The following is a 22,878-nucleotide window of genomic DNA, read 5'->3' on the forward strand; positions in this document are numbered from 1 at the left end:
TTCTGAATTAACAGTTAATACTTTGTAAATGACAAATTTCAGCTTTGGAGTTTGAATAATTTGCCCCAAAATTTGTTATAGCTATATGATTAATGAACAAAACTGTCAATTTGATCCCAAATAAATGAATGGGTATGAATATTTCCCAAAACTATAGGTAATTTACTGTAGGTAATAGGTTGATGATGACCAAAAAATGATTATCACACAATATTATTTTTCTTCTTCTACAACAGTAAAATGAATATTTACCTTTAATTGGGTCTTCATTTTAGTTTCAGTTACACAACTGTACAGTGGTGACTGCTTCTTGCAGAGATCTGATAGACAGAATGAGAGACAGCCAGGCAGACAGACAGACAGGCGGACAGACAGGCGGACAGACAGACAGAGAGACAGCCAGACAGCCAGAAAGACAGCCAGAAAGAGGAGACCGAGATAGAGAGATAGAGAGAAAGACAGGCAGACACCTGTCAAACTACTCCTCCGTAGTTCTCGCTACAGTAGGTGTTTCCACACACACACACACACACACACAATAGGTGAAAACAACACCACTGTCGCGGCATTCATTCTTATTCAGAGGCTGCATATTTCAACATGCTTTAGTGCGTAAGTCAGGAAGAGAGAGCAGAGAGAGAGAGAGAGAGAGAGAGAGAGAGAGAGAGAGCAGTCAGTTTGATGCAGAGCTTCACAGAGGACAGCTTCGGTAAGACCCGATCGTCTTTATTTCATGAACATGTCAGTAATTGTTGGTTGAAGTTAAGATTCCATCAGTAGAGCGTGTGTGAGTTTCAGGTTTATTATATCTGAGACAGACATGCTCCGTCTTTACATCCTGTTGAATGTGACTCGCTGTGTTGCGGTTGAAACATCAAAGGCAAAGTGAACGTTAGTTTATTCTGAGGAGGGCAGGACGACAGGGTTTAATGTTTGCATAATCCAGATTTATTCCTTATTTATCTTAACTATTCAGTCCTGTCAGTAGCTGCTGCTGCTGAGAGACAACACAACACTTCCCCTGTGTGACTGGACTTCATATACTGTGTGCAGCTGGAGGGGGAAAGCTTCACACAGTCCTTTCTATGGCTGGTGGAGAGCAGAGCTTCATGTAATATTCATAGAGAGTTACCATGCATGGATCATTGACTGATAGAGAAGTGTGGGATGCAGCCTTACATGGACTGTAAGCCAGTCCACTTGCACCTGTTGGGTGTCTGTTTATTTTTTCTGCACTGACAACATATCAATTCAATATGAACCTCTGTTGAGCTCAGGTACATGTTAAATTCATATGTCAGTATCATGGGGATGTTGTGATTGTGCTGTTGAGAAGAAAATCAAAACTTCTAGACATCACACACAAACTTCTAAATTTGAGTGCTGTAGATTTGGTGTGGATTTTGGCAGAGTTTAGTGCTGCTGTGACAATGAGGAGGATGTGGATGCACTGAGAGGGACAGAAAAACACTTAACAGTCTGGTTAGGAGAGCCAGCTCAGTCCTGGACTGCCCTCTGGATTTCACTGAGGAAGTGGGTGAGAGGAGGATGTTACCGAAGTTGAACTCCATCATGGACAACACCTCTCACCCCCTATACGACACTGTGGAGGCCCCGAGCAGCTCTTTCAGGTCCTTTATTCCCGCTGCTGTCAGACTCTACAACAGCATAAACTTAAATAAATACTGGCTGTTTTTTTTCTATCATCACAATCTACTTAGGACTTGCACTATTCTTAACTATTTTTACACTATGTTCCAAATCGCTATCCTCTGCACACTACTTATGTAGCATAATCATATCATGTAGCATATCAGACCATATTTATCATTCTGTTAAAGGTCTTTTTTCACATCAGTATCCTAATTTTGCCAGTATCACCTTATGCTTTTACATTATTTTGCAATCATCATGTACCACTGCACTTTTCTGAAATACTTTTTTATCTATACAAACAATATTTTTTTCTGTAGTGAAGGGTTTATTTTATTTTCAATTATTATTACTCTGTTGTATTCTCTTGTCTACCTCATTTTGACCTGTCTGCTGCTGTAGCCAGGGGATTTCCCAGATTTGGGATCAAATAGTCTTATCACCTCTGGCTCCTAAATGGTGGAATGAGCTCCCCAATGACATCAGGACAGCAGAAAATCTATACATCTTCCACCGCAAACTAAAAACAAATCTCTTCCGACTATACCTTGAATAAAAAATTAATAAATAAAGTTTAAACTAAGAATTTAGTAGCACTTAAATGGCACATACTTATAGCACTTTGTAGTTTGGCTTTCTTGAAGCGAATTGTACTTTCTTGAATCTTGTTGTTCTGGGTTTGTACCCTCATGGTTGAATGCACTTATTGTAAGTCGCTTTGGATAAAAGCTTCAGCTAAATGAAATGTAATGTAATAATAATCTGATCTTATCGTATCACCTTTAGACACATGTGTCATGGCTGCATCCCAGAGTCTACTGCTGGTTAACCTCACTGCTCTGTCTGCTCCATGCTCTCTCTCACAACCCCACTAATTCACTGATGTGCAGCACAGCAGACACACACTTTTATTTACTTAGTGACTGATTAAACACATCGATACCTGGACCACTTCTTAAAGGGTCACTTCACCCATACTGCAAAAGCTTACAATAGCTGCACAGAGAGAGTTGAGGTGTGTCATTCAATAGTTTAAAGGTTCGGTGTGTAAGATTTAGGTAAAAGGGATCTATTGGCAGAAATAGAACATGAATATACAATATACATTAAATTACTTTTTTTCATCTCTCTACGGAGGCCACCATGTTTTTTACAGTAGTAAATGCTGCAAAACACCTTTTGAGTTTTTATGACAACTGAAGGCTACCATAGGTTATCTTTCATGTTAGGAAGGAGATGGTGAAGTGAGGGGTATTTAGATGCAACATGACACTTCACCACTAGATGTCACTAAAGTCTACACACTGAACCTTTAAGGTTTTGTTTTAGTTTTTTCCAGGAAGCTGTCTACCAACTTGCAGTTTGTTGATTTCTACCATACATTACAAAGATTTGAGACAGTCAGAACAATGAGGTATTTGCTTATAACAAATACAAACTCTTTAAGATACATTTGAATCCGTCTTTCGCAAAGCATTAGTGCTCAGCATTTAAATTAGCAGCATGAGTCGCAGAACAGACCAAATGAGTATCAGACTTGACATACTAAAGGCATCAAACTATAACCAGATAATAGAAACAGGAAATGAAGAACAATTGAGTTGTAAATAGCGACACTCGTAAAAATAAACTTTATCTTCGATTGAGTTTTACTCACAATAACTTATATGAATACTTGGCTCCGATATTTTGGGCTAGTTCCTCAGCCCACATCCAGCCCACATCCAGCTGGACAACTGTCAGACACTACTTCCACATATTGAACAGTTCTGGTACACACACAATTGCTGAATTAAATTGGCCATCCTCGTACTTGTAAAGTAAATTGGCATCTGTTGCTACCACTGTTGGGTCTCTGCCCAGATATTGTGTAGTGGTCAGACAGCGTGCAGTGGTCCTTTTTGTACATCAACCTCATTCATCAATGACAAGTCCATCTTGACGCATTGCAGACATAAACAGAAAGGCAGAAAAAGCCAATGTCTGTATGCATTGTCAGTGGCCTAAAACATAGAATCCAGCCGAGATGTCGGTGCAAGGTGTAGAGACAGAGGACTGTCAGGGGCCCTGGAGGGGGGGCAGTGGTCCAAATGGAGGTCTCAACAAGGGGGTTCTGGGTGCATATGGATCTTAAAAGGTTCATCTAGGGACCAGCAATCCATCTATAGCACAATGTCCACTCCCAGGTCCAAAGTGGCCGTCAATCAAGCCCACGAGGAAGTTCTGAGTCCTGCTAGAGACTATCTTGGATGCTCTCAGGGCCCCTGCAAGCCTAACCTACAAAAAAACCCTAAAATCATGTGAGAAGGTCCAGCAGGTTTTCAAGAGAGTTGAAGGATGACAATTGACAATGGCACATTCTAATGCCAGGTGTGAAATGACAAAACTTCGACCTGACCACTTTTTGTCAGATCCTCCAAAAGGTTTCAAACTCCCTAGAGGGACCATTGATAGCACGGTGCCACAATCAAAGAGGTTTCAAGCACTCTGATGCCATAAGGAGGTTGAGTGGTCTCACACTCCTTCTGTAAGGGTCCAGGGATAAAAGAAGACTAATTTCATGACTCTGGGCTTCTTTGAAGGGGTTCAGCTGGAGCCAGCAGTTGATTCAAATGTACTATAGCTCTGTTTCATCTCCAGTATCATTTTGCTTGTCCGTCTCTCAGGATTTTACACTATTATGACATGAAACTGGCTCGTGTTAAGCTTTTATCTTAATTTGAAGAAAAGCTGGATAGGCTTTTGTTCTTAATAGAATACCACAGATAAAATGGAATTCTCAGATACTAAGACCTTTATATCGTATCACATTTACTGCTGCTGTCACATGGGAAGCAGTTGATGGACAAGAATAATGTATATAGTTTTTGCCTCTCTATGTCTGACATATCATAGAATCACATTGTACTGCATTATAGTTGTGACACATAACCACCGTATCAACTGGAGTTAAAATTACATGGGCCCTTACTGGTTGTTTTCAGTGTGTGTGAATGAATCTCAGTGAATCAATGAATTTTCAACGTGAATTGATTTCAGTGAATAACCATTGGCACTAACGTAATCAGTACCTTTCACCAGTGGAGCGCCTCTTACTGGGGACTGGGCTCAGCTGTGATTCACAGTGCTATACGTCCTCATTTAAAGAAGTGCCTTTGAACAATTCATCTACTGTTTTGCTAACTGAATTATCTTTGAATGGTGAATGGACTGCATCGTCGGCAAATTGAACATGGTTGTTTGAATCAGCATTTTGAGACTTTCACCTCTGCTTGAGGCTGTGGCTTATTGAAGGGTGCTGTTACCTTAGCTATTCAAGCTAATATTGTGCTGTCATGGTTTATCCCTTTTAAATGTGTTCACTTAATAGTGTCAGGGAACACAATGCACACAGAGAGTGGTGGTAGGGTTCAGCCTAGTTTTTAGACTGAAATACTACTTATTGCTGATATATTTTATTCTGTCTGACATTGTCTTCATGTTAACTATACAAACCAACAGACTGATTCCTTCAGTTGTTGACATTTTCAGTTGACATTGAAGCTGTGGTAGTGGTGATCGGTAAGAACACATTGCAATAACAGTTGATCAGTTGTTACTTCTGTAAGTTTACAACAAATTACAACAACCCGACATGTTGTCAAGGTTTATTGCCTTTTTTTCTGTTGATATTTTCCATAAATGCTGCCAGGTAGTTATATAAGAAGATGAAAACTCTATTCAAAATCCCATCCACAAAACTCTGATTGGTTGATTGTTTTTCCTAATGGGGAAACTAGCTTTCAATGAGAACTACATCAGATCTATCTTGAGTTCTGGGAAAGCTTGTCTTTGTCTCATTCCACTATAGATTAATCCTAATTATCCTAAATATGAAATTATTCTTATACAACATTTAATGGACAAATGTGCATTGCAAACTAGACACAGTAATGTCCTCATACTAGCAACACTGGTATGTTTTCTGGGGTTTTTGACATTCACAGGTCAGAAAAAGTACTATATATCATATTGCTGTTTTGAGGGCAGGTGATCTCTGGGAAATGCAGTTCCAAAAACACCACAACATTCAGCGCTTAGCTGTAAAGATAGAGACAAAAGGCCAGTGAGGGTTTCAGATATCCCCACATACTAGTTAGAAGCAGGGAAGTCTCTTATTATGGCGGACGGTTTGCATAATCATCCCTGCTGTGATGTTTTGATCCACTCTTACTGCCAGCACGATTTAAGGGTGTGATGGAATGTGTGCACTGTCAGTACATTCAGAAAGAAAACACAAGATATTTAATACTTTTGGGATATGCAAATGTATTTAACTCTTTGCTTGCCGCCATTAGCTTAGTAGAGAAAACTTTTAAATTATAACATTTTTAAAAATTAAATTAAAAGTTTGGTATTTTATTTTTATCCCAAATAATATATAATGCACCAAAATGTTGGTATTATATTATATTTGTATGTATCATATTTCAAGAAATCTCTTAATACCAACATACATTTTTGATGCCCACCCTAGTTTGCTGCCATAGTAGCTTGTTGCTGTCACCCTGAACTTTCCACCAAACCCAATTCAAAAATCTGGCAGTTCAATGAAGCATTACATCATAGTCTATAAGAAAAACTAACCGTTGAATATTCATATTAAACCACCTAATCTGATTCAACTGTCAACATTCAAAGTCAGACTTTGTGCACCCATGTCTGGATCAAAGAGGGAAACTGAGAAATACAGTGATGTTACTCAGAGTGACGGTTTCCAAAGCCTTAGGGGCAGTCATGGCTGAATGCTCCTCAGTGAACACACTTAGAGTGGAGAGGAGTGTGTGTGTGCGTGAAGCTACATGATAACGTAATACGCATCAAATCATATTTTACGTCATCTCTGAGGCCCAATCTCTGTGAGCTATCAGGGGAAACATCATTTCAATTTATTAATCTTCACAGTTAATCATGAGAAAAAAGGAATCCAGATTAATGTATTTACTGATTATCTGATGATTAAGCCTGTGTGATCCAGATCTGAAACTCTGTGATAGAGTAACTACTAATCAGCTGTTTGAATCTGACATGTGCTGAGATGATGTTGGGAACGCAGAATTTAAAGACATATGGAGTATGAATCTTTAAATCTATGATTAAAATCCTGTTGATGTTGGCAGGCATTACAATGAGAGGGTCAGTGATGATGACAAGGAGGTATCATGTCCACATGTGTTTGAATCCGGTGGGACAGAGGAGCTCAGTACTCATCATCCAGTGTATTACATTCCAAGGTGAACATGTGTTATTCACTTGATGTGACATTAGTTGATGAACAGCTCTGGTAAAAAGGAAGAACACCCTCTTGTATAGATGTATAGACAATACATCATATCTGTTAGAGGCTGAAGCAGACTGTAAATCAACAACAAGAACGGAGCAGGAGGCTGATTTACAACCTGCTGGACAAAATAAAGATAATGTCTGGGGGAGAAGAAGCAGGAAACCATAGTTGTGGACTTAACTTCCCTATCAGTTATATATACACAATTAAAATTACTGCATAATTTCTGTACCATTGGTTATTTCCATATTCAATTAAGAATCCAAAATCTGAAAAAGAAAAAAAATAATGTTATTCAGTTATTTGTTTATTAATCTAATACCATTTTTTCATACTTTAGATTTTATGCTCAAATCAAAATAAGAAATGCAAAAATCCGCCATGAGCTGATCTTGATTTTGATAATTAGTTTGTCTGACTTGTGTCACTTTCTGAATTTGGATTCGTAATTGAATACTAATACTAATAATAGTAATGGGAATGTAAATGGTCTACCCAACTAAAAGTCACAACAAGTCGCAGGTAACGTGGTAACATTGACGTCAACCAGCTACCAACATGCCCCTGTTGACAAGGTGCTAACAAATGTCTTAGTTTAAGGTGCAGATACCTAACCTGCTTTTTTCACTTCAGTCAGACTCTGGTGTGTTTTCTCTGTTTCTTGGTTTTCTGAGTGCATCATAAATCAAACAAAGCCACCAGGTACTTTTACAGAGACAGTAGACAGACAGACAGACGCAGACCCCTGCAGCAACAACACCACATCTTATTTGTAGACCCATGACAAACTGTGGTGAAGGCCTGTGCAGATATAAAAACAACCCACTTCACAGGCACATGATTAAATATTTACACATCATTTTGAATCAGGTTTCAGGTCTGGGCTTTATTTATTTTATTTTATTCACATGTTGTGACACTGTGTTAAGGATGCAGCCCAGTTCTGTTTCTCCTGTAGACTTTTGAGTGAGAGGGAGCATGCTTGTTGATATGCTCTCTTTTAGTTTAATATGAATCATGTAACAGTCAGCACAAGGTCAGTGTGACTAAGTTGGGCTGTGGTGCAATTGCATGAGACTAAAACCAAAAGACATTTCACATCAGCCTGTGTTGAAAAACAAAATCTCGTTCCAGGAATTGAGGCGTAATTGATGCTGTGTGGTAAACTGAAACAAACACTGGAGAGTGGATCGCTTCCATGTTTACAAGTGCAAATGAGAAAAGGTGATGTGATGATGTGGAGTGACACACAACATCCTGTGATTTGGAAGGAATGTGTTTATATGACTATTATCAACCATTTGTCTTTTACTGAGACGATCTTATATGTAACCTGTCAAATTGTGGTATCAGTATGTTGGCTGGAGCAGTGACAGGACCCTCATTTGCGTTTGATTTAGAACCTGCTGCTGTTGCCACAGTTACTGCTGTCAGGGTCACTGATCATGGAGCAGCACTAATGTTCCAGAATCCTTGGGGAAATAAGGTATTGATCACAGGGTATTGTAGAAAGTTATTAATCTTGGGGTCTAAAAGGAGAATCGTGAATGTTCAGTGAGTGGTTTGTTTACTAGGAGAATTGAACCTCTGCACTGGAACCATCCTCTGTAGAAGTCATGTCTTCCTGTAGAAAAAGGCTTCGACCATTTGTGAAGACAACGCGTCTACACACACACACACACACAGACACACAGATTAGCTATGTCATATGGTCTCTGTTACTGTCTAGATGGTTATTGTTTAGGAATTAGTTGGCTGGGAAGAGTAGAGATTTTTTATGACTTCAGATATCAAGTGAGCACGACTGAATACCATTATTATTAGTCAGGCAAAAATACAGATTTTTGCTTTAAAACAAGCATGGTGTTTTTCTATCTTTTTGCACAACTTGTGTTTTAGTAAAGGATGAGTAAATAGAGTCAAAATAGATTTAAATTAACATTAATTTGACCAATGGAATCATACAACTGTCATGAGTTGTCCAGGGATGTGAACTATCACTTAATATGTGTTGCTCATCTCAACCATTCATCCCATATTATGTGAATAAAGTATCACAGAGAGACTCATTCCATAAAGAAAAGTTGCTGTTGAATTTATATGAAATAAAAGTCCAGGCACTTCCATTGATTTGGGAAAAGGGAAAGGGCCGAGGTTAAGGTCAGATGTGTAATTATAAAGAATTATTGTATCTTCTTGGTAAAACTGATGACATCTTGTTCTCTGCCTGTGTTGCTGTCTTGAAACATTAAAAGTTCCAACCACTTTCCCTTTGTTGGCAGACTTCACAGGCTTGAGCTTGAGTTGTAGTTTTATTGAAAAAGAAGAATTCATCGAAGTGATTTACAGTAAGAGTTTTATTGGCTATATTGTATCTCTCAGACCAAAACTAGAATTTAGCTGAATGATGTGGTCAATGTTTTTTGTATTGAAAATGGATCACATGACTTTTAACAGTACCCCCTAGAATTATCACCTGCTCCCTGTACTGAGTGAAAGAGATAAAAACTTGAACTATAAACTATCTGCTTTGCATAAAAAAGCATAGAGTTAAATAAAAAGTCTCATATCACCCACATCCTTATGTTTAATAAGAATAAAGCTTAGAATAAAGATGGAATGCACAAAAACATTTTGCCCCATCTGCGACCTCAGCACTGTGCATTACTCTTCTAACATGCAACATGCACACTACCATGCAAACCTTGTGGAAAAAAGTTATTTTTCAATCATTATTTGAGGGTGAGATCTTCCTATAATCTCACATGTTCCCCTTAAAGGTTCAGTGTGTATAATTTAGTGACATCTAGTGGTGAAGTTGCATGTTGCAGCTGAATACCCCTCACCTCACCCTCCCCTTCCAAACATGACAGAGAACCTGTGGTAGCCTTCAGTTGTCATACAAACTCAAAAGGTTTAGTTTGTCCAGTTTGGACGACTGTAAAAGAACATGGTGGCCTCCGTAGAGAGGACTCCCCCCCCTGATGAAAATATAAAGTATTTAAATATAAAGGGCCCATTCTGGGGTAAAGAAAACAACAATTTGTACAATTTAGATGAAACACACTAGTTAAAACATCACTAGGATTATTTTATAAAAAATTTCTGCCAATAGATCCCTTTCAACTAAATCTTACACACTGAACCTTTAGAGCAGGGGTATTCAACTAAAATTTAAAGAGGTCCAGTTAGAGAAAATTTCTTGAAGCAAAGGTCCGGAAGATCTTAATGTCTAACTATTTATTGTGATATATATTTAAGTAGCCTAGTAGTTGTATCAACATCTGCATGTACTAAATACCTGACTGTCAAATCAAATGAATTCAGTATGATTCAAAAACTTTGACAATATTTATTGTCACGTAACATAGAACTGAACATATATGTATGATTGCAGATATGTATAATGTTCTCTCATTAACTAAATAAAAGTAGGGCTGAAATTCAAAATAAGAGAAAATAAATAAAATGTGAAAATTGTGCATGTTCAAATAAAGGGCTTAACTTCAGAAAAATAAAATAAAGGGAGCAAAAGCTTGAATTTCCCTTTTTCTGTTTCACGTCTTGACTCAAAAGTCTCAACCAATTTTACAGATAATAAATCTCAACACATCTTAACAATTGAACAGTTTTAGAATCACTTTCTTCCCCTCTTATATCCCACTCCCCCACTTTGTTCGTCTGTTTCTCTCCCTTTGTTTTCTCTACCTGTATCTCTATCTTTCCTTTTCTTTCTACCGTCTTTTCATGTGTAACTTGCCTCTAACTCATCTGTCTGCACTGTGGAGTTGCAATGTTTACCGCCTGGAATGCACAGACTTGATTGGCTGAGTAGTATCACGTGGGATGGCTTAACTCGCATGCAATTGGTCTGTGCGTTTCCTCATCCGCTAAACCACTACCGTAAAGACTACAAAAGCTGCGCCGGTTACAAATAGAAGTGCCCCGTCAGGTTTTAAATCATAACCTTCTGTTTTGGCTGTAGGTCCGGGTCCGTACGGGACGGCTTCTGGGTCCGGACCGCGGACCGCGGACCGCGGTCCGCGGTCCGCCTGTTAGTGACCTCTGCTTTAGATAATTGAATTTGATTGTTATTCAATATCAGATACCCTCACCCCAATACCCAAATTTTGAGGTGTCAGAATTGGTTTTGGATGAAAAAGATTAGTAATAGTAATTTGATGTATATTGTAGGCTGTATGTCTGTTTCTTATACAACTTTAACACCATAATAACTGTGGATTACCCCTTTCATAATAAGGTTTGACTCTGATCAGACTGAGAGTCATTAGCTCCTTGTTGCTCTTCTCAGTGTCAGAGCCTCCATGTGAGATGTGTTGGTTAGTAAATGTGCATTTGAAAAACTGAATTCAGAGCTGCAGTCTAAGTCACAGCACTCTGATCGGGCCTGTTTGGCATCTAGCAGCTAGCAGGAATGGCTTGCATTGTTAGCGTAGATGCATTGCATTTTGTGTAGCCCACATAGTTGGTGTATCCGCAATGTTTCTGGTTTGACAGTTCCAAGGTGGGCAACAGTTAACAGGTGTGTCTAATTCTTGTGCTCTGAGATACGTCACAGCGTGGGACAAATTGTGTCCACCAGGGTTCCATGTTTACATGACTGTTGATCTACCTGTGACTTCTGTTTGAACCGCCAATGGTGGCCAATCGTTCACTTTTACACTGAAGACAAAAGCCTCACATGGGCCTGAGTGTCAGTTGTGTGTTACTCCATTGTAGACTTCAATCAACTTCGATCAATCTTCAGGACAGATGTCTCAGTGTTAGCAGTGACAACAACTCCAGTGTAGTTGTAGGCCATTGACCTTATAGCTATCATGCCTATGCATGCAGGGAATTAATCTTAAATATCACGTATGTGAATCAAGCAGACAAATGTTTGAATGCGGGAAGTGAGATGTTTGTTAATGCTTGTTCTAAGGGAGTGTGGGAGTCTGTGGTGGAGGGAATGATGAGTCACAGGTGGAATTTTTTACACAAAAATGGGGGAAGTTAGTTTGGTTCAATAAAGTAGAAATGACTAAATGAATCATGTGTCAGGTTCTGATAACAAAGTAACCTCAAGCAAATGTCAAACGTCTCAAGGAAATGTGTGTTGGCTGTTTTTGCACTTCTGCATATAGCATCTTGATAAATTCCTGTGACACACACTGTTGTTAGATTGTGTTTGTGAACAATAGAGGGCACAGTGTGAGTCTGTCACTTTGTGTATCCTGGTCAGATCAGATCCTCTCTGGCAGGATCGGTGGGTGAGAGTGTGCAGAGCAAATATATTTTCGAAAAAAAGATGAAATTTCCCCCCAAAAACATTCAGTATTGCTATATCTAATATATTCCAGTCATCTGGTTGAAAAAGGGTTAAGAGATTGATTTAGCTTGACTCTAAAAGAATGCACAGTATATCCAGCTGTGCCTTAATCTGGAGGTGGTGTATTTAGGAAGACGGGTCACACAGAATTACAGACTGAGATGCTGCGTGTGGTGTGTGTGGTGTCAAAGTGGCTCTAAATGGTTTTATGGTATGTAATTATGGAGCCATTCTAAAAATGCTAAAGCAAAGAAATATAGTTTATATTCAGAGGCATCATTGTCCATTGACTAGTCTTACACTGGAGTTGGTGTTCAAAGAAAAGGGGCATTTACAGTGGCTTCAGAAAGTATTCCAACTCACTAAGAAATAATGGCAAAGAGAAAATATGGTTCTATGAAAAATTGCACATTTGTGGAAAATTTAATCTGAAATCTCTCATTCACGAGTATCCAGACCCTTCATTCAGGTCTTTGCTGAAACCTCTTTGGCAGCGGATACAGCTTCGGCACATATAAGTCTCTATAAGCTTGGCACACCTGGATTCTGTGATTTCGTTTTTCTCACTTCATCTCACTGAGTGGGATGGGATGGGATGGGGAGAGTCTGTTAACTGTCAACTTCAGTTGTTCTGGATGATAATCCATTTGATATTAAATATACAACAGAAAAAAGTAAAAAAACAGTTAAAAGGTCTGAAAATGTTCTTATCAATGGAATAAATTCAATTAACTCAAACAAATACTTTCAAATTTCACATCTTCATTGCCGGTCACAAGTTAGTCTCAGCTATCAATCATGACGTTTCATTCTGTTTTTATAGCATCAAATAACTAATTAAAACCAAACTTAAAAATATCTCAAATATTTGTTTCATCTTGAACTGGTGACCCCATTTGGAGCCTGTGTCTGCAGTAGTGATCATGGAGAGGAGCCGCAGGGTTGACGGCCCGTTTCACCCAGTTTTTACACTATCAAACCAAACTTATCAGAAACTCGGAAACTAGAACATACATCTGTGTAATAAGAACTACGTCCAATGACAGAAACCATCTTTGAAAAAAAAATGATTTGATGTGTACTTTGTATTTTTGATCCATGTCCCATCCACTAATATGGAGGAGGCAGGTTTCATGACTTAAACGGCAGCCAGACACTGTGTCTCCACTTTTGGGGCGCTGTCATGACGTCCATCCATACATACAGTCAATGATGATAGTTGATATTTTTAATATTGCATTAATATTTGCATTATAACTGTCTCTGTTACTTAATTACTTGACCTGCTTTTTCAGCATCACATTTAAATTTGCCTGTGCCATAAAACATCTACTGCCTATATACAGTAGTGGTGCTACAATCCCCAAGTTGAAATCCGGTTTAAAGCCTTTATTTCTTATTATATATTATCTATACATTGTGCACTTCACTGAATCAAATTATTAATATTTAAAGTGAACATTGCACTTGAGTTAATTCAAGGAGTAAGGGGCCCACAGCCCATTACTCACAGGCATGCTATCGGCCTAGTTTAGTACATTAAAAGGCCTATTAAGGGCTGTGAAAACTGCAGAAAACTAATGAATTGGCATGTGACATTTTTCAAGTTGTGTGTTGTTACAAAATCTTCTGAACAATGCTGCATTAGTAGAAGTTTTACAGCAGCTTCTGCCACAGTGATGCAGTGTGGGTGCACAGTGGAGGACAGTTGGCCACCACTGATATAGACATGGTAAGATATCTGCATGATGAGGAGCTGTCTCTATTGTAATCGAGCAGGCTGGTCAAACAGGCTCTCTGTACCACTGGTGCGGGTTTTAGCCAGTTACCAATAATTGGTGTATTGTAACTGTAAATGTCGCATCATATCTTCCCAAAGCTGAACTAAGAAGACTTTATAGGCTTTATAGGGGAAATGCTGCACAAGTTGCACATTCACTGCTCATCAGTCATCCTTCCTCACTCTGCCATTATCTCTTTGTAAGTTGAGGAGAAGTGCTTGAGTGCCACTCATTGCAATGTGGTCTGGCAGCCTGTAAGAGTAAATCTGACTTTGCTGTGAGTGACACTGCTGCCACTATTGTTTGCAATTCAACACAGTGTCACAATGGTCTGAAAAACTGTATTTGATCATTCTAATATCAGAATATAATTATAAATGGACTCAGCTAACTCTGTCATGAAAGTCAATGCCAGATGCACACTTCACCGTCACCAGTTGAATGACATTAGTCATTTCATGACAAAACGCAAATCACTTCGAGGAAGATGATGCGGTCACAGTTTCAACAGGAAGTCAATGTATTTCTTCACTTCCGACTTACTCTGTATCAACCACTGTATGGTGTCAGTGACCTGGATGTCACTGTCACTCTGTTTGTTTGGTCGGGCAGTTCACGACTAATCTATTCAATGTCTATCTATTCAGTGGAGTACCAAGAAGCTTTGCACAGCCATCCATGGTCCCCAGATGATGAACCCTTTTGATTCTGGTGAATATGTTTGTGGCCCCACAATAACTTTGATCTGAATGGTTTTTGGAAAATGATCTCAACAACTTTACCGATATACTTAGTACAGACATTCTAGGTCTCCTTAGTATACACTTTATTGAAGTAAGGTGATCCTTTAACTTTTACTGTTGTGCAAAATTGTAATTCGTCCCAATGAATAATGACATTTTTGTTAACTGCTTTGTGTTTCGGGCAGGATAGAAAATGTTAGGATATGAAGAGGCTGAGCTAAGATGCTAAACATAGTAGATATCATATTTTAGCTTTGTCAATGTTAGCATGCTGGCATGGCAATGACAGCTCTAGCCTTAATTCAAAGCAGTGACAGGACCATATCTAATATAAAATCAGAGTTTTTTTAATTTATACTAAGCTAAATTATTTTGTGTTTCACAGTGGCCAAATGAAACCGGACTACCTAATCAGACCAGACCAATACTCAACCAGAGGAGACCAGTTTAATGAGGATTTGTGTGTGTGTTGATAGTTCTTTTGTTATGAGAACGTAAGAACATGTGTAAGAACATCCATGTTAATTTGAATTAGTGTGAGTGTGATGTGAAGGCGGTCACCATGTCTGAGGAGGACAGGATTAACTGCACAATCAGCCATGAAATCCACCAGTACCTCTTCTCCAGTGTGTATATCCTTGTACTATTGGTAAGTGTGTGAATATGTTGAATACCTGAACAAAACTGTTAAGGTATCTGAATTCCTTATACAAGTTCATGTTTGTTTACAGAAAAAGGTATTAACAACTCAGAAAAAACATGTCCTAATTGCAGTATAAGTAGAATTGAGCTCCATCAACAGGGTACCCAAACAAACTTTTCAGGTGGTATTCCTGATTTCAATGGCGGAAATTTTCAGAAGAATTTATTTTTTGGGGGGGGCGTGTCACCAACCTTATAGGGCCTCCCTGGAGGTCGGTGTCCTCCCTACTAACTGTAGACTAAATTGTCCATAGTCTAGCCAAAGTTGTGTAGGGGTCTAATATGGGGGTCCAATGCACCCTCAATCACAAAGTTTAGCATAACAATTATCTCCAAATTAATTCTGCACCCAACTCAACCTACCAACATCTTATTACATAAGCATTGTGAATCCTAAATTTGTCTTTCTTTATTGAAGTAACATGGTGGAAAGTAAGTGGAGGTCAGTGTCATGAATATAAAGTGAGCCCTACAATATTTCCATTGCCTTGCTCAAGTGTTTACTAATCATATCTGCCATACACCAAAGTTGTTCTTATAGTATTTGCTGATATTAAGAAAGTGATTAGGATGCGTTTTCATATTTATTGTTATGTTGTTCATGTTTAAATTGGACATAACAATGTTGTGACTGATTGATACTGCATTCGGAATTTCCCAATATGGGGATTCTTTGTAGGGGCGATACGGTGGTGTTGTGATTTGCACTGTCGCCTCACAGCGAGACAGTTCCCAATTTGAATCTCTGTATGTCCAGGATTTATCCTGCCTCTTAGCCAATGTCAGCTGGGATTGGCTGGAGAGAAGGGCAGTGTGAAATAAAACTGGCTGTTACAGAGAATCCAAATAATAACAATGAATGATCTTAATGATTCCAGGTTGGTGTTCCCTCCAACATCTACTCTCTGTACCATGCTTCTGTACAGCTGAAGCAGAAGAATGAACTGGGAGTTTATTTAATGAACCTCACTGTATCTGATCTGTTGTACCTGGCATCGTTACCACTGTGGCTCCAATATATCTTTCAGGTAAAATAAAATGTTTTCTGTTATACTTTTAATTTGCTAAATGCACCACCACTCACTGAAAGCATTGGATAGTGCAACGTTTTATAAGGATGTTAAATTAACTCACCTAGCCTGCTTTACCAATAGACAAACTATCTGTATAACAAAACCCATCAGAATCAGAACTGAAAACGTCACTGCTGCTGTTCATAATGTTATAATAGCAGATATACAAATACATACATGATGAGCTACATTAGTTGCACATTGTCAGTCTGACTGTAACCTTGGCTTCGATTCAAATGCGCAATCTGTGGTTGAATTAAATAATAATAATAACAATAGCAATGAGAGGAAAATGCCGAACAAAGCTGGTGCCGCTCTGAGGTTTCCCCATCGTAGCTGACTACACCCTGCATGTCTTCATGGAAGGAAATGATAATGCTGAGAAAATGTGGGGGCAACCAATCTTCTTCAGCAGCAGGAACAGTAGATGTGGTCGGCTCTGACTTGAAGTCACAGTCAATGTCACAGTCTATCTGTGAATTGTTGCTGATCATGATCATCTCTTTATGGCCACCATCTTCATCATAAATCTGAAACTAGCAAAGATGGTGTACACAGTATAGGATAGGCCCCCTGTGTCAGTATGATGTTCTTGATAAAAACAGTGTATATGTGTTGGTTCAGGACGACGATTGGAGTCACAGGGAATGGTTGTGTCAGTTGTGTGGCTTCCTACTCTATGAAAACATCTACATCAGCATTGGCTTCCTGTGCTGTATCAGTCTGGATCGCTACCTGGCTGTGGTCCATCCTTTAAGGTAAGTTTGATGGTTAGAAGTCCGTCGAACTATTCACCACTGTTACTCCGTAACGATTGCTATTACTATTGACATTCATGTAATTTAATGCACTGAAACAAGGAATTTACCAGTTCTTCCAAAAGCTACTTTAAATATACAACTTAATATAAGTCATCACGTTTATTGAATTGGTAAAATTAACAACCACATTTCTCCAGTAAAATCAGACAATTAAATGTGTGGTACATAAGATGTGTATTTAATCTTTACTATTCTTTCTAAACCTCCAGATTCACCTATCTCCGCTCTATGAATGCAGCATGGCTTGTTAGTGCTATCATCTGGCTGAAGGAGATTGCAGTAGGCGTGGTCTTCTTCCGCCACAAAGAACTGAGCAAAGACCGCAAGAACCAATCAGTGTGCTTCGAGCACTACCCCATGGAGCCGTGGGAGTACCCAATCAACGTCTACCGCTTCACAATTGGCTTTGTATTCCCGCTGTCCATTCTGTCGGTAGGATCATATCTTTTTTCTCAGTTATTGTAGCACAGTGGCATTATTACACTTGAAATACATTTAAATGGATACATTTATATTTTAAAAACTGTGTCACCCACACAGGGGTTTTCATGGATGTAACAATGATGAGATACATTTTTTTTCTGTCCAGGTCAGCTACCTGTGCGTCCTCCGCGCTGTGGGCCGGAGCGCAGGGACACAGCCGATTCAGAAGATAAGGATCCGACAGTTGGTCAGCAGCACCATTCTCATCTTCCTTGTTTGTTTCTCCCCATACCATGTCTTCTTGTTAGTACGCACCCTCCTGGAGCGGGACTGCGACTTTATTTCAAGTACGGCTTCATCTCTGCAAATATATTCTGGTGAGTGAGAGTGAAAACATATCTTAACCAGATCGCCTGTATTCTTATTTCCTAGAAATATTTAACTACTACCACCTGTCCCTGCTGCTGACCACCCTGAACTGCGTGGCGGATCCTGCTCTCTACTGCTTCGTCAGCGAAAGTGCCCGCCACAGCCTGTACAGAGCCGTAATCCGACCCTTTGCCAGGATACTCCATTGCTGCTGTCGCCGTGGCAAAGCGAGTCCCGCCAACCCAGCTACAGATTCCCACGAGGTCGCCACTGACGAGAACAACGGCCAGCCAACAGTGATGCTTCTCACTCACACCAGCACACTCAACAATGTAAAAACAGACCCTGCCATCAAAGACACAATTTTAATTACACAGATGGATGAAAAAACAATCATACCCTCAATTGTACAAAGTAACAAACATTGACAACAGTTTGGACAGTGATGGATAATCCAGCTGTGTGACAGCAATGGAGGAGCTCAGCCAATGGTCAGAGAGGATTGATGACACTGACTAAAACTAACATAATCTGGGGACCAATCAGAAACTGTATTATCAGAGGCCTCAGAGCAGCGGGAATAAAAAGAGGAGACAGATTCTAAGACTAATCTTTGTCATTGGAAATGTCTTTACATTGTTATGTTTCATGTGGTGGTACCTGTAATGAATACTGCTGGAATATGTAACCCTTGGGTGGGAATTTGCGAGTATTCCTTTAAATGAGAAGTATTAAACATAGCACCCTTTATGAGTGAAGACGTAAGTAAAGGCTTTATTAATGGTTAATCCATTTTACTTATGCTTTATAGATCAACTTTAAACCATTAACAAAAGCCTGCTGTGGTTTAGCTTGAAATTATATTGTGTCTGGGCATGGACAAAATCAGGTGAGCCAACTTCATCCACTCTTAGGTGCATTGTTTTTACAACAGTTACCATAATACTTGCTATACCAGTTCACTAGTGTATAATAAAGTCATATTGCCAGCGTGAACAAACTTACCACCCAATGGAGGACATGGCATAATTTAGTTGAGAGACACAATTTTTTGTTACATTCAGGTTGATCATTTTAATTTGTGATCTTTTTTCTTCTCATGTTCAGAAAAAACATATCTCTCCTCATACTGTCCATGGCTGCAGCCCCTCTTTTAAGCCTCTGTCTGAAACGATTGGTTTCAGCTCCTGTCTCTTTAAGCCTGCCCTCCAAAAAAGCCCAGTCTTCTCTGATTGCCCAGTTTGTACAATCTGTTGTGACTGGTCAACTGCTTCCAGTGCGTGTAGGAAAAGGTGGCCTCCGGTTTCACTTTACCTGACTTTGTTAGGAGGCGTGTCCGACTAGCTGCACATTTTGCAAATTTGGGGCAGCCTGTCTCATAATGTCACATGACATCATGATAATGTGTAAGTATGGGCCGGACTACTGATGAGGTAATTCAGGTACTTCAGTGTTGTCTGTTGGGGAGAGGAGATCCCTTTATCGCACAATATATAACACACTGAAATCTGAAAAAGCATCTTATGTCTCCTTTAAAATGACAAGTGATGATGGTAAATGTGCAAAGATCAACAGCAGCTCAAGTAGTAAAGAGTCATCAAGTCAGCAGACAGTAATGTCTGTTACACTGGTAACATAAGCCACCATAAGCTACTGGTGTGTTTCACTGCTTACAGATTCAACGTTTCCTTTGTCAGTTCATTGTTTCTTCCATCAAACGTTAAGCAGTCTTGCTTTTAACACATTTTAATGGTTTGACCAGACTGTATTTCCCTCTTTGCTAACTTCTATGCTAACTTGAATTATTAATTAAAGGTTTGTAATAACTTACATCTGTTTTAAAAAGTGTTACTATTTATTCTTCATGAATGTCATTTTTTAAGAAAGTGATGCTTTTTTGTGAGTCAATGTCTTGTGGCAAATTTAAATGTCCATGAAGGTGTCAGTGAATGCAGATGGGTGATCAGTATATGACGTGTTCTGCTCCTGTGCTATGAAACGATGAATGTCAGGAGAACAATATCCAGTGTTTACATGTTGCTATGTGCATGGGAATAGTTCTATATTGTTATGCTCATAATATGACATTCTTACATAGATCAAATATTGTTAAAGCTATGGTTGTTACGAACATAACGTTCAAAGTATTGTGTTATAATGATAAATGTTCAAATGACCTCTTCACAGATATGAACGTGAAGGTGATATTTTTCTAAAAGTATGAAACTGTATGCAAACTAAAGGACAGCTATGCTTTTAATTGTGTGTGTTTGCTGTGTAGAGCCATACTATTGTGTGTGTGTGCACGTTTGTTCTCTGTGCATACTGGTGTGGTTTTAATGTGACCTCAGCCTTTGCTCTCTGACGCTGGTGGTGTCAATAACAGGAAGTAGGGGCAGTGTGACCTTTTCAGTTTTCTTGCCCTTTTTTTTCTTTTTGTCGGGGTCAAACAACCGAAAGACAGAGGCAACTTTCATACCGTTTGCCGACACTTTGAAACAGCAAATAGGTGAAGGAATAAAATGCATCACTTACACCACATGCAGTTAGTCACCTGTTTCTCATAAGAAGAGCGCGAGAAGCACCGGGTGTAAGCTAGTCCCTGTCCCACTTGCTGCTGAATCTGTAAATTGTGTCGGTCCGGACCGAGCTTCTTTATCCTCTTTTTTTCTTGTTTGAGTTGTTTTTGTAAAGAAATGCCGAAGTTCCACTGAAGCCAGTCAGCTCGCAGCGGAAGTAACTCAGTGACGTCGGATGTACCTGAGATGGCGTCGACAACTTATATTGAATGCTCATTAAGTTAAAGATTTTTATAGGGGCTAGGCTAGGCTAACCGGAAGGTCAGCGCTTCAATCCCAGTCTTCCCAATTTGTATGCCGAAGTGGCAAGATGCATAACAGAGTGGCAAGATGCATAACAGAGTGGCAAGATGCATAACAGAGTTGTTCTCTATAATCACAGTAAACTGAAATATGTTTGTCAGTGTTGAGTGTTCCATGTTTTCTCCTCCTTTCGAGTTGTGGTTACTTCAGACAACTGCAAGCAATATAAATTATTTTTGTAAAATATCATTCCATTTTGAGGTGCAGGAAAAATTAAAAGTGGTAAAAAATAAACTTGTAGTGCTTTCATGATTATTAATGAACTCCTGCTTATGCTGCAGGTACATTGCATTTACTGGTAGCAGGAGCAGCTGGAGCCAATCCCAGCTGACACTGGGCGACAGGTGGTGTCAGGGACAGATGGCCAGCCAATCATAGGGCAGACATATAGAGAGAAACAACCATTCACCCTCACATCGAAACTTCTTTGGACTGTGGGAGGAAGTGAGAGTACCTGGGGAAAACAAACTCCACCACAAACATCAGGGTTCAAACCATGAACCTTCTTGCTTTGAGCAACAGTGCTAACTACAGTGCCACCCTTATTAATTGTTGTAGTCAACAATACATGTTACGTTATGGACCATTCCAATTCGTAACCGACCTTACGGAATGAGTTAATTGCTGGAACCATAAGTTCCTACTTGCCCATGGGTCTGCAATTTGTAACACTGAAGGATCAAACCCAAACGCCTTCCATTTAGTTTCTCTCTTTTGTAATGTATGGTATTGATCAGTCATGTGTTCTGGTGTCTGAGCAGAGTCAAAAAATAATTATCTACGTCTGAATTAGTCCTCTGAGCTGTCACAGATGAATCTGCATCATTCTCTTCCATCATCTGTTCTCTAACTTCAACAATCTCATTACTACTGTTCACCCTAGGCTCTATCTTTAACATTAGCTTCTGGGTTACATTAACCACATCCTTAAATGTCAAAGGTGTCATGTCAGATGTCTGCGTCACATTTACAAATGTCGTAGACGTCAAAGATGTCGTCACTGTTGTAGCATTCATCCCCTTCAAAGTCATAGCTAGAGTAGTAGCCTGAGTTGATGTATGAACACTCTTAGTTGTTTCTGGAGCTAAAGTAACAAGCTTCATCTGTGTACTATTCAGCCTTGGAGTGATTACTGTGGTAAATTGTTCCTGAACCCCTTTAGTAACCGTGAAAACTCCAATAGGACTCAAATCTTTTATCATGAGTGTCACTTTATGAGTTATATGACCTTTTATCCAATAATTTTGATATGAAACAAATTTAAACTCCGGTTCTAAATAAGTACACATGTATTCCCCTTGGTCTTCCCATGTAACTTTACGCAGGACAAGTGAACAATCATCTTTAATTTTCAACCACCTCATGTCATTATACAAAACATACTTCCTTAATGGTAATGTCCCTGACAGAACTAGAACCCTACCATGGCTATCTTCTAACCACATTCCACATACCTTCCTATCTGCCTGAAATGTAAGATTTACATTTCTGGCCTGACTTACTTTTTCTTTCTCCTCTAGCTTCAGTCTCAGCTGTTTCAGCTGTCTTGTACTAAAACTTCCCCCAGTTGGAAACCCACATTCTTTTATCCACACTTGTACTTGGCTTAGTGCTGTGTCACCATAGTTCCTTCGCATGAAGTTCACATTAGGACTACTCAGATCAGTTCCATTATCCAAATCTTTAAATTGTTGTCTTTACTGTTACTTATACTCATAACACTGTCCATTGTACGTGAACCCAAATAAGCCTTGACTTTCTATACTAAGTGGAACACTG

General features: G+C 39.3%; 3 protein-coding genes across 7 annotated transcripts in view; 2 read left to right on the top strand and 1 right to left on the bottom strand.

Annotated features, from left to right (window-relative positions):
- LOC118116015 (histone H1) overlaps positions 1-22,878 on the top strand; it is a 311,666-nt gene that overhangs the window by 123,301 nt on the left and 165,487 nt on the right. The window lies entirely within an intron of this gene.
- Positions 1-22,878, bottom strand: part of LOC118116027 (histone H1-like) — a 444,527-nt gene that overhangs the window by 105,457 nt on the left and 316,192 nt on the right. The gene's annotated exons all lie outside the window — the stretch shown is intronic.
- LOC118116007 (ovarian cancer G-protein coupled receptor 1) lies at positions 624-21,333 on the top strand. 4 transcript variants are annotated; one of them, XM_035167303.2, is made up of 8 exons: positions 640-709; positions 14,734-14,797; positions 15,215-15,478; positions 16,410-16,559; positions 17,229-17,362; positions 17,635-17,857; positions 18,015-18,195; positions 18,281-21,333. In XM_035167303.2, the coding sequence occupies exons 3-8, from the start codon at positions 15,392-15,394 to the stop codon at positions 18,643-18,645; spliced, it is 1,140 nt and encodes a 379-aa protein (XP_035023194.1). In that variant the 5' UTR covers positions 640-709; positions 14,734-14,797; positions 15,215-15,391; the 3' UTR covers positions 18,646-21,333. The 4 variants fall into 4 exon arrangements, with proteins under 4 accessions (XP_035023196.1, XP_035023194.1, XP_035023197.1 ...); XM_035167305.2 differs by lacking the exon at positions 14,734-14,797 and having other exon boundaries at positions 624-709; XM_035167304.2 differs by lacking the exon at positions 640-709 and having other exon boundaries at positions 14,337-14,797.

Source organism: Hippoglossus stenolepis, chromosome 10 (assembly GCF_022539355.2).
Source record: "Hippoglossus stenolepis isolate QCI-W04-F060 chromosome 10, HSTE1.2, whole genome shotgun sequence".
NCBI lineage: Eukaryota > Metazoa > Chordata > Actinopteri > Pleuronectiformes > Pleuronectidae > Hippoglossus > Hippoglossus stenolepis.

Excerpts from the sequence above, each read along its gene's own strand:
- LOC118116007 (XM_035167305.2), top strand. The coding sequence starts at position 15,392 with ATGTCTGAGGAGGACAGGATTAACTGCACAATCAGCCATGAAATCCAC. Across the intron at positions 16,560-17,228 it reads GGCTCCAATATATCTTTCAG|GACGACGATTGGAGTCACAG; the intron begins GTAAAATAAAAT and ends GTGTTGGTTCAG. Across the intron at positions 17,858-18,014 it reads TCCCGCTGTCCATTCTGTCG|GTCAGCTACCTGTGCGTCCT; the intron begins GTAGGATCATAT and ends TTTTCTGTCCAG.